Source organism: Salminus brasiliensis, chromosome 10 (assembly GCF_030463535.1).
Source record: "Salminus brasiliensis chromosome 10, fSalBra1.hap2, whole genome shotgun sequence".
Lineage (NCBI taxonomy): Eukaryota > Metazoa > Chordata > Actinopteri > Characiformes > Bryconidae > Salminus > Salminus brasiliensis.
Window position 1 is genome coordinate 9,441,983 of NC_132887.1, and position 12,546 is coordinate 9,454,528.

Genomic DNA, 12,546 nt, shown 5'->3' on the forward strand with positions numbered 1-12,546 from the left:
AAACTGTGCTGGACTCCAGCCCCCTTGCCTTTCCTTGGTTTAGAGCCTATCCAGAATGTTTCAGCGAGGCAGGAAACCCCTGGACAGGGTGCCAGACCTTCACATACATAGCCAGTCACACACCTCCACATGTCTCATGATGCGTTGGTTGCTGACAAATTGACCTTACTGTAAAATAAAAATGTTATAGTTTTTTAATAGTTTTTTAAAGAAGTAACTGCTTGCTTCCACACTTTTGACCTGCAGTGTTTTGTTTGCAACACAAGAAAAAAAGCCCTGCAGAAATAGCCCCTATCCAGCAGATGGCACTCTATCTCTGCACCAAGTCTTTCCCCTGTCTCCTGACAAAGAAAAACAATCTAAGAGCAATACACAGACCCAGGTCTTACAAACAACTAAAGGTAGAGCGCCATTCTTTTGGTGACCTTTCTCCAGCTTGACAACAAGCCTGCGTTTTTAGAACCTTGCGCCGCCAACACACATCGCTCCTCGGAATGGAGATCACATTTTGGATTGAAGGAATGAAGCATGGGTTGAGTAAATGCCCTTGCTTCTGATCCAATATCCTACCGAAAGCTCATGTCTAGACACCGGGCCGTGAATAGCGGTCAGCTGGGTCAAGCAAACAAACAGAACGCCTCTCACTTTTATTAAAGCGCATAGAGGGCCGAAGCAAAGTACAGCAGTGCACGCCTGGATTTAGCTGACCTCTTCCTAAGCCCCGCCTTAAAGTGAGACCTTAAGGAAAAATGGAAAGCTATAAATAAGCTGCTTATTAATGGGGGCACACACTTGCAGGAGGCGTTAACAGGTGCAGAGGAGTTCAGGTGGTTTGTGCCGTGAGGACGAGAGATGAAATGGCCAAATCCTATTTTCTAAAACATATTTACAGCTTAAAAAAAGGACAAAAGGGAAAAAGCAAGTCTAAATCACCTCTAGCTGGGGAATTGACAAAAGTATCGAGACACCTGCTCATTAAATCAAGACACATCCTGAACAAGAGTTTATCCTGCTTTTGTTGGAGTAACTGTCTCTGCTGGAAAGGGGAGTGTTTTCTACTAGATTTTGGAGGAGCATTGCTGTGAGGATCTGATTGCATTCAGCAACAAGAGAATTAGTAAGGAACATCTCACCCCCAACTCCCCAACTCATCACAAAAGCATTGGATGGTGCACCATCATTCATGTGAACACAGTTCCGCTGGGGGGGTTTATACCCCTCTATCCCATACTTAGGCAGCATGGTGCCAAAAGGTTCATGTTTATCTGCTCCAGAGAGTCCTATTGGCAGTACCTCTCAATTCGTTTGAAGGAGTGTCCACAAACATTTGGACATATAGTGTCTCTCTTATATCTCTTTCACAAAAATGCTTCTTCTATGACATGAAGAGCTCCTATCTGGTATAGCACAGATACTAAACAGCTATTTAAGAGGCTCCCCAAACCCATACCCAGAGCAAGTGTAACAAGTCCAGACTGTGAAGAAGACAAAACCGCCTGTATTAAAGCTCTTATTCGGTCTGGTCGTCTTCGGCTGCTGGTTGTGTTGGAGGCTTTTGTGGCGCGTGTATAAGCAGAACTACGGTAGTGCGTCTCTGCAGCAGCTCTTCTCCACCACCCACATACCTTCATCATTAGCAGACAGTTTGCCATGGAGTACATCACCCGGCACAGACGTGACCTCCACAGCTGAATAGAGGCTGCAGGAGAGAGAGAGAGAGGGAGAGACAGAGATAGAGAGAGATATTGAGAGGGGGGAGAGAAAAAAAACAGGAATGGCCAATTGCAGTCTTTCCTTCCTCCCTTCAGCATCACACACCCTTTCCCCCCCTTCCAAGCCATCAATTATTTGTCTGCGAGAGGGAATTACGGCGAATGGCGATGGAGGAAAAGACACTGCGACAATCAAATTCATTTCTCCCTCCGGCTTACTGTAGGCCCCTTCGCTGAGCTTGTCTGTCCTCATATTATTTTGTGTGTGTGTGTGTGTGTGTGTGAGTGAGAGAGAGAGAGAGAAAGTGTGTGTGTGTGTGTGCGTGTGTATATATACTGTGCATAGCTTGTTTGTGTTCATCAACAGGGAGCAGGAGAGCGAGTTGTGTTGAGCTGCAGCTAGAGTGCATCTGGTGCCTGTTTAGAGATGAAGAGGGACTACAGAAAGATGGAGAAGAGAGGAGAGGAGAGAAAGAGAGGACAGGGGAGGAGAGGCTGGCATCTCAAGCCGCAATTTACTGTGGTAAAAGATGAAAATGATGAGAGAAAGAACAGAGATGGCACTTCTAATAAGCCATTCACAGTGATGGAATCTGCGCTCCTCAGAGTGCACAGCTGTGTCTCTTTGGAGCAGCAGTTCTGTCTCTGGAGGATTAAACATCAAAACCTGTAAACATTGCATAATGACAGCTGCAGGCATGCCAATGAATTAAACAATCCAGTAACACTCAAATACCTAAATGATTAAAGTAGTGACCGATAATGCAGGCCGCTGTGATGCTCCATGTCACGTACAATCAAAAACACGCTGCTGTCCTGCTTTGAATGCCTACACTGATGCATTCTCACCACTCTAGACACCACTGCATAGCTGTGCATATGACAGGTTCACCAGCATGGACTTTCACATCAGCACTGAGCATGTGTCCTACACTCACTCGCATTCTCCAAACTCCTAATGACCTGCTGTCAAATTAGCCACAGCTCTTCATCTTCTCTCTCTTTCTGTCCAGTTTTTCTTGTTGTTCTTGTATTTGCTGTGCTACCCAGTGTCGACCAGAGCAGGATGTGTTCCTTTTTGAGTCCTGGTTCGTCTCAAGCCTCCTTCCTCTCAGTGTGAGGGAGTTCTTCCTTGCCACTGTCGCCTTTGGCTTAATTAAAAGAGGCTCGGACCCGGATCTCTGCAAAAAGGTGCTTTGTGAAAAATGGCGCCTGAGCATCACATTTAGCAAAGAGCCAGAGTCTGAGCCATCCTGATCCGTGCATCTCTGTTAGGGTTTACCCTAATTTCTTTCCCAGACATTTCCCATGACTTCTGGGTATGACAGTTAACATACAAATGAGCAAATCCTGTAAATGTGTACGTCTGTCGCCAAATTACCTGCAGCTAGACTTAATAGACTGATGCTAGCCAGCAAGAAAACGCTTGTGTGCGGGACATGTGTGTTAGGCAGTGGCCTTTAGATTTTTTAAAGGTCTGAAGGACCAAACAATGTTCTTTGTGGAACTAAGGGCGTTTTCACACTTGTCCCAAATGCAAATGTATGCATGGCTCATTTTTTGTCCTTCAGTGGGCGTGGCCACAGCGACTCCCACCATCAGTGAAGTCACGTGCATACTCTCTATAGAGTCTGGCTGCAGGCAATTTGCTCTCAATTTGGTGACAGATGTACAAATTTACAGGAGTTTTTCATTTGCATGTATGCTGTTATATAAGGAAGGCTGCCAAACCTTGTGAGAGGGGCTTTCCTTGAAGCGAACCCCAGACCACAGATTTCAGGAGGACCAGAGGCTCGATACTGACATTTGGTCAAGCATGAAAGTCAGTATTGAGCCTGAATTCCTGAAGTCAGTGGTTTGGGGTGCGCTTCTTTCAAACTCTGGTGCAGTCTGCTGCTGGTGTGGAAGCTATCTGCTCCCGGCACTGCTTCTGGGGTGGCACGATTGGCTCATTTTGTCACGTGACTGCTTCAACTCACCACTTGCATGGCTAAAAACCCTTCCTTCCGAATCCTTGTTTGCAGGCGCTTCTGCAAGGATTAAATGCTATGACTGCAGAAAAGCCTTCTGAGCGTTTGTATCTTAGGAAAATAATGAAAATCAATAAACAGATAAACCTAGATTGTACTGTTTTACAAAAATGCACGCAGAAGAGTGACGTTTTAAAATCATGCAATCGAGCCACGGTTCGAATGGAATTCTTCTGGGTGAAAGCAAACCATGGATCTTGAGCCTGATCCCTCAAATAAGCCCAAAAGCAATCCTGGGTACTCAGGACAAGTGTGAAAACACTGTAGGAGTCATCCATTCATACACCCCACAATTATGAATATAGTTCTTATTGTTGTGAAGGTATTATTTATTTCACATTTATTGTATTTTAAGGTACTGGGGAAAAAAATAGTTGAGGAATTATGTATTAATACAAAAATGAAGATTCCTGGCCCCAGTGGACGATAACATAACACTGATTTGAAAAATATTTATTATCAGGGCTTTTTCACAACAATCCAGCTTCCCAGAGCTTCCCAGGCTTGTCTTTAACCTCTAAATCTGACCACAGGACCACTGGTCAGCGGAGGGGAGAGGCCAGCATTACTGCCGAAAAAGGCCTCTGGGTTCCTCCAGACACTGTGGCTCAGGGTTAGAGCAGTGGAGGGAGGGTAGGCACCAGCCAGGAACAGCACTAGGCCGCCCAAGCTGTCAGCACTTGGCAGCTTCTCTGGAGACCCATGGGTTGCGGGACCCTCCACACGGGACGCGACATCATAGACTCCACTCTACACACATTCGTCTTTATATCCACCAGAACCAACTCTCCAGAAAGCTCTGGGCATGCGAGTCAATCGGGTATGGAGGATTTATAGAGGTGTCAACTTTGTGCCCCGACACTGAAACAAACCAGGAACCAACACCAGCGTGTGAAGCCTGCTCCGCACTGTAATCCTGTTATTTCACCCAGTGCCCACTTGTTAATAAGAAAAGTAGATTCACAGTTTTCCCCTCATTGATTCCTGTAATATATTGTTATCTCATTCTATTAGACCTCATTTATTTTGTAATATAATATAAAGTTGTTTTTGAGCTTCATTGAGCTGTACAGTAATGTAATGGTAGCTTTGGAAAAATAATAAAGTGCTGGAAAGACAAACTGTTTGTTTCTGCAACAGTGAAATGTTGATTGGAGGTATGCAGATTGCAATCTGAATATGCAAATATTTAATGTTTACATTTTAAATACTGTGAATTATCCATAATTTTTATACTATTTTTATAAAAGGTTACGTTAAACTCTTGAAAACTGCATACAATAAAAAATGGGTATTTTAGTCCTTTATAAATCATTAGTTCTTCATGTTAACCATATCTTAATGTACATTATTCAATACAAAATATAGGTGGGCAATATGGTAAAAATATTATATCACGATATTTAAAGACATTCAAATATCGCAGACAAAACGCATCAGTATCCAAAAAGTCTTAAAAACTACTATTTAAATACTCTCCCATACTGAGTACAGTGATTTTTATTCAAAATGTGCTGCACTTCATACCTCAAGTAAAGTAGACTAATTAGACTGTTTGTAATGAAGTTAAGCACTGACGATATCCTTGATATACTTAGAAAAACATGTTGTGTGTCACGATCACCAAATTTACCATAATACGATAAAATATCGTCATACTGCCCAGCTCTAATTTCAAAAAACACAATTCCTACTAAAACAAGTCTAGTGGTCCTTACAAGTTCCCAACCCTGGTCCTGGATTAGCCCTGTCGTGAAAACTGTACTGTTTTTGCTGCTCCAACGCACCCACTTCAACTCAGGCAGGGCTTCTTAATTAGCTGATTAGTCGGATCAGGCGTGTTGGGAGCTGGGAAATGTTAAATATGCAGGACAGAAGGTCCTCCAGAACCAGGGTTAGGAACCACCGGAATAGCTGCATGTCCTAACTCATTTATAACGCTCATACCCCAGTATGGTCCCTAGTTAAAAGTGCAATACCTGCAGTATATTTTATATAATGTTCAACAATTCTCAACATCATACAGACAATTCTCAGCATCCCACATGTAATAAATAAAGGAGCACTGGGCTGGATGCGGTACCTTTTCTGTTCTCCTGAGTGAGGGTCATCATGCTGCCATCCTCGGCCAGGCCCTCCTCCAGATTGGCCAGGATCTGCTCACAGAGGAGAACAGCTTCAGAGCCTGAGAGTGAGCTAATTACACTATGTTTCAAAAGTGAATTTGTTAATTTATTAAATTATAACAGGTTTTATTCATTTTGTTTAATCAGTATTTCAAGTTTCACTTGATCAATAAGCTACTGTAATTATCTATTCATTTTTATTCATCTAGTAATTTCTAAGGAAAATAATGATAATTTTTCTAATATAATGAATTCTGCATATAAATTTTTACAATAATTTAAATTTTCTATTTTTTACAGTTTCTCGATTATCTTCTGCAGCTTGTTTTGCATTGATCATTTTGGACAGCTCCTTTATTTAGTACAGCTTCCTGTACAAAGTCCTTTTAATAACTTGAAATGCAAAGGTTCAAGTAAAGCATAATGGAATCATTTAATTTTTATTAATTTGTAAAACAAAGACTAAAAACAGCATTTTTACACTGCAAAAATATCTTAGCAAGTGAAATCCTCTCAGACCCTATTGTTTTATTGTTAAAAGCATAAGATTTTTACTTATTTGTTTTAAGTAATTTTATCTACCGAAAGTATCTTATTCCACAGAGGCAATGCTGCTTGTTAAAAGAAGTATTTCTAAATAAAAGCTCAATTACCTGTTAAATATGTTAAATAATTCCTGAATTAAAATGATTTGTCAATCAAAAAAAGACACTTTATGTAAGAATGTAGAAATGAGTTCATTAATCTTTTATTACTACAATAATCTCAAAATAAGAAGTATTAGATATTTATTAGACATCTAAGAGAAGTTTGCTTGCTAAGATATCTTTTATTTTTTTTGTAGTGCCTTTCGCACAGCAGAGGCGAGGCAGGCTGTATGCTGCAAAGTTTTGGACCGGGGGTGGGCTGGATTCACTCACTTTCTGACAGACGCTCCTCATGCTGTGCAGGCGGTCCAGGGACTCCTGGGGCTTGTTTAAGTACTGAGGCAGTTCAGCATGCAGCACACGCATGGAGAACGGCACCATCGAGCCTGAACCAAAAAAACAAAAAAAAACAAAAACAAAAATACACAACTTCAGACACGTCCACCACTGTTTAAAAGTTTGGAATCGATAATGTAAAGCCAGTGTGGCAGAAAACAAAATGTACAAAGTGTTTTAAAAATAATATGCCACTAGTACAACATAATGAAAAGCTTTCTACTAATATAATTGGCAGGAAACTTACAGCTGAAAGTATTATACAATTCTAATACCTTTGTTGTATGTAGTGTCAAAAGTGGTGGTTATTTTTATTTTTATTATTGACTTCAAGTTACATCATGTTTTAAACCACACTAATTTGTCTGTGCAAAACATTTGAAGATCTGGACGTGTTTGGAGTCAGCTGAGAGGCGTTTTTTTCAGATCGGGGATCAATCCAGGCATATTGAACGGATCGGATATCGACTTTAAAGGTCCCGATCCACCTCCGATCCTTACGTTTGCTGTAGCAGACCTCCGTCTGGCGTCCTCTAGCCTCCAATTATAGACATAATCCTCAGCTGCAGACCAACTTCTCACTTTTTTAGAAAACTACCATAGACAAAGTTCATCAAAACAAAACTCAAACAGAGCTTTATCTGAACATCTTTATCTGATAACAGTGGCGACGTAACAAGTTAGCAGACTAAAGCTAAAGCTGAAGTTGCCGTCTAATGCTACTCTCCATTCCACCTTAAATAGTGCTGCAGTTACAGGGAGTTCATTTCAGCAGCAGATTGTAACTGCTGCATTATTTAAGGTGGAACGGAGAGTTTGGGGAAGAGGAAAACTTTATCTTAGAGTTAGCTCAGAGCCTTGCTGTAAACGTGCCACAGCAACAGCAGACGGCCACAGAGCAGCAGGTAAAGAGTGTGTTAGTTAATCTGTCAGAAGAGGAGGATTTAAACTCTTCACTAATTTTCATTTAGGAAGATATCCTGTTCCTCCCATCCCATCTTTACTCTTGAATTCCGCCTGATTAGAAACCGAACTATGGGGGAAATGCTCTTTTCTAGCAGCTCGGAATCGGCTGACAGTCAGCATTAAGAGACTCGGATCAGATTATTGTTTTGTACAGAAAAGAAATACAATTCTAACTTTTAAAGAATAGAGATAAGACATATACACTCAAAGGCTGTTCCCGTTCCTTCTCGCTTCTCTCTTTCTCTCAACATTTATACACCATTTCCTTCTGTTTCTATCTCTCCAATAAGTTGAGATGTGTGCCTATGACCTCAGCGCCGGCTTTGATCGGGTAACTCTTTGATATGTGGAAGGTGCCTGAGGCTGTGTGCCGGGTTGAGAGGTCATCTGACCCAGACAGGACCAGCCTTAATGTCTGCGCTGATTGCCTTGGCTCTTTAGAGGAGTCCAAGGCACCGAGCACAGCGCTGCAGTGGTCAATGCCTTTCTATGCCATTTATACCTACTGAGAAAACTTATAGATGGCTGACAATTCACAAGTCTCCTCTCACTAAACTACATGAAAAGTTCCTATGCAATGTATGTACTGAGCAGGAAATGGAGAATAACTATTCATTTCCTTCATAACTGAACTTCTGCATAGCTCTGAGGCCTTTTCACACAAGAAATTTAATTAGACCCTTTGTATTTCAAAGCAAAGCCACGTGTGAGGTTGTCATTTTTTCCATGAATTCCTGTTGTGCTGGTAATTGAAGTGTAACTGAAAGCGGAAAAAGACAAACACCAGCAGTCAAAGAGAGTAAATGGCCTACAGCTGTGACCAAACCTGCTTCTTTTCCTGCCTTTTTTTAAATATGGTCTAAGACACGTACCTTCGGTCACATTACAATTCCATTAAATGTTCCTTTCACTCTTAGCTACAGTATGTTAAAAAGGCTTTCAAAGCCCCTATGTGTCAGCCAACTTCTCAAGCCATTCTTTCAATCAGGAGGGTATTGTATCTGAATAGACAGGCATGTGACATTTACCTGTATCTTAATCCATCAACCCATGTACAAATAAATATGTTTTTTGTGTACAAATGTGTACAAGCAGCACACAGAGTTTCTCAGACGTTAGTTACCTCGTCTTCCTGGGTATACTGTAGGATAGTACTCATAGTACAGATCTGGCTGGTCCAGATTACCAAAAGGCTCAAACTCCATCTCTGCATTCGGGAAAAGGTTCAGCTTAACCAGCAGAGCCAGGCGCACAAACCAGAGCTGCGAGGACAGAAGGGAGAGATGCTTATATTAAAACCATACAAATGGAAATAGTTAGTAGAGTCACATAAAAGTCATATATAAACAGTCACTGTTTACTTTATTAAGTGAGAAATCAAACAGTTCTTTTCGAGATTAATGGGGCATTCAGAGTTTTAGATTAGGCATTTCATAAAATAGACTTAGCTGAATAATAACAAACCGTGCACAGTCTTTTAAAGATTACAAAATACTATATTATAAAATAATGAAAAACTAGGGAGATGTATAAACAGCCAGTGCCATGAGCATTTTAGGTCATTTTTGTAGTGTTGCCTCTGTACACCACCCCAATGGATCTGGAATGAAGCATGAAGATGTCGCTGAAGTGCAGTATAAAGTGACTCCAATGTTTTTGTATTATATATAAATTGGTCAATGGAATAATTAATAGGATTAGAAGGCTTTAGGAACGTGTAAATACAGATTTAGCTGTAAAGCAAAGTTATTTAGTATATAGAAATCATCCTATTTTGTTTGTATTTGATAAATACAAACAAAATAGGAAAATAAAAAAATCACATTTCAAGGTATATATTTCATCAAAAATATCTAATTATTCACTTTTTGAAGAACCTGTAAGGGTTGTTAGTGTACAAAAATGGCGAAATAACTATACATTATATGGACAAAAATGCACCTACAAGAGCTTTCATGACATCCCTTTCTAAAGCAGAGCGTTGGAGACTTTTCTGCACTTCGCTCTAAGCTCAGCACTCGACCCTGACCCCGCTCTGTAGCTTTATGTGGTCTGACACTTCAAGGCTGAGCTGCTCTCTGTGGTTCCTCCTAAACACTTCCACTGTTCAATAATAATACCACTCACAGCTGATGGTGGAAGATCTAAGAGGGAAAAAAATTCACCAGCTGACTTGTTGTCCTCCTATTACATACAGAACCACCCTGGATTCAGCGAGCACTGTAGAACCTCCTTTTAAAGGCAGACTGCATGGCTAGGGGCTTGATTTTATATCATTATATATATATATATATATATATATATATATATATATATATATATATATATATATATATATATATATATATAAACCTAATAATAGATTTAATATATATAATAGGGCTACTGTAGCTAAAGTTTTTTTTAATTATTGTGACAGATCTGATTTTCTCAGGGCTGTGTGGACATGTCAAATGTAATCTTGTCCATATCTTACACTGATTTTTTAAATAATCTAGCCAGTTTTCAATAACTTCACAGATTAAAGACTAACCAGGTCTATTTTAAGTTGCGTTTTGAAACAGTATTTATGAGAATGTAGGGCTAGGTTGTAGGCAAAACTATACTAACTTCTAAACTTTGCATTCTGCCCTCCTGCTCTGTCTAACCCCCACCTCAACAGCATGCCCAAATTTACATTTTTCAGTATTTAGTTAGAGAACTGTACTGAATTAATAGTGTTTTATCAATCGGGTTGGAAAGATATGAAATGTAATCTAGTCCATATATATGGAAAGTGAATCCAAACTTCTGGCACGCTAGTACATACAAACTTGCATTCTTATGCAACTCTGCACCTAATCACAGTCGATTCACTGAACATTTTAATGTTCTCTTTTGCTCTTGTTATTTTGTTTATCTTTCTTTTTATATATATAAAAATCATTACAGCCCTGAGGGTTAGTAATGATGACGCTCAGTGGGCGTTCTGCAGCAGGCACTCTTCTAAACATTCAGTGAATTCTGTCGTTCCAGCATTTTTAAATCCTTAAATATCCCACAACTACATGAGCAACACGACTTGGAGAAACGGGTAGTCAAAGTCAGAATCATCTAAGGACCTAATCTAACTCTTTAGCCTAATGTGGTTTATATAGCCTGTAGGGCTAAAACTTTTATATTGCAAGTCAGTAGTTTTCCATTAACAAAGGGAGAGTGAGCAGAGTGTAATGTATGCATGCGTGCCACTGGAGGTTGAGACATCAGAGAGATGGAGCTCTTTGATATGGCTGACATGGCAGCCAATGGGAGATGGGTACGTTTGCGTGGACAGAGTGGGCGTAGGGCCAGAGAGCCGGGCTACAGTGCTACTTCAAACACTCGGTGCCTTAGCATTGAAACAGTGCACTGCACAGCCCTTAAACTAAGGTGCCAACACATCTTTCTCATGAGCAAATCACAGCACTTCAGAGAGAATACCAATGTGCTTATTATGAATAATGGGCTTCATAAATAACACTGTGTTGGGACACACTACACGTTTTACATCCCCATGTGGCGTCCATGAGGCTCTCGCCCAAGCACGTACACACTGCACAGTATGTTAAAAGAAAAAGAAGTCTGGCCTGAAATAAACAATAATTAAAAATACTGCAACACAGAATAATTAGCAGTTGATAATCACTACAATTTCCAATGCCCATTATCTAGCAATGATTTTTTTTTTTTAAATCATCTATAATAACTTCACAGATGAAATACTTACCAGGTTTATTGTAAGTAAAGTTTTAAACTGTATTTGTGAGAACATAGGGCTGGGTTCACATTACCAAGCTCAATTCTGATTATTTTGCTTTAATGTGACACAGATCTGATTGTTTTCAGGGCTGTGTGGACATGTTAAGTCCAATCTTGTAGGAGAAACTGTAAACTTATAAACTTTGCATTCTGCCCTCCTGCTCTGTCTAAGCCCCACCTCAACAGTATGCCAGTATGGGGGTTGTAACGTTGGTTAGACCAGTGTCTGTGTAAATGATAACGATCTGGTCCAGATAAATGTCAGGGTCTCTGAGTAAGAACTGCCAAGGGGAGTGCCAATCCCAAAGGGGTAGGTCACACACCCCAGACCTCTCCCTGGCTCTCTCTCTTTCTCTATACTCATTCTGATCTTTCCTTTAATACCCTACAGGTAGTACTATACACTGGGGGGTTATGGTGACATTCATACATAGTACTTGCCTCTATTATCAGGGTTATAGCCTCATTACTTTGTTCATTACTCAGCTCTATCATATAACTCAACATGTTTTGTGGATCATTAATAAATCCATCTGTGCGACCTTAAACCAACATGAGGTTTAGCCTACTGGTTTACGTTGTTTATTATTCTAACCTGCAGTTAAGAGAATACTGCCAGGTTAACTTTAAAATAACATTCTTTGGGTTTTCATGCTTGAAGTTATTCAGACATTACTCAATATTATTTCATCTTTATGGAGTCTGATTAAGTCAATAACTATATTCATGCATATAACCTACACCGCTGCTGGTAACTGCTGTTGGGCCGGGTTTCCAGAGTGGGGATATACAGTAATAAAAATCTCCACAAATCAGATTTGAGTCATATGCCGCCCGAGATCGGATACAAATCCGATTCATGGGCATGCCACACAAAGGAGAACGGTCAGGTGGCTCAGGACTGAGAAGCACAATACTGTTTCAGCCAATCAGCGACGGGTCGAAAGGTCGA

At 40.5% G+C, this 12,546-nt stretch overlaps 1 protein-coding gene across 1 annotated transcript in view; it reads right to left on the reverse strand.

Moving 5' to 3' along the window:
- trappc12 (trafficking protein particle complex subunit 12) overlaps window positions 1–12,546 on the reverse strand; it is a 37,924-nt gene that overhangs the window by 4,380 nt on the left and 20,998 nt on the right. The window contains exons 5-8 of the mRNA XM_072689132.1: window positions 8,941–9,079; window positions 6,789–6,901; window positions 5,826–5,898; window positions 1,626–1,699 (exon numbers count right to left, since the gene is read on the reverse strand). Coding sequence (XP_072545233.1) covers window positions 1,626–1,699; window positions 5,826–5,898; window positions 6,789–6,901; window positions 8,941–9,079 — 399 coding nt within the window. The remainder of the gene's footprint in view (window positions 1–1,625; window positions 1,700–5,825; window positions 5,899–6,788; window positions 6,902–8,940; window positions 9,080–12,546) is intronic.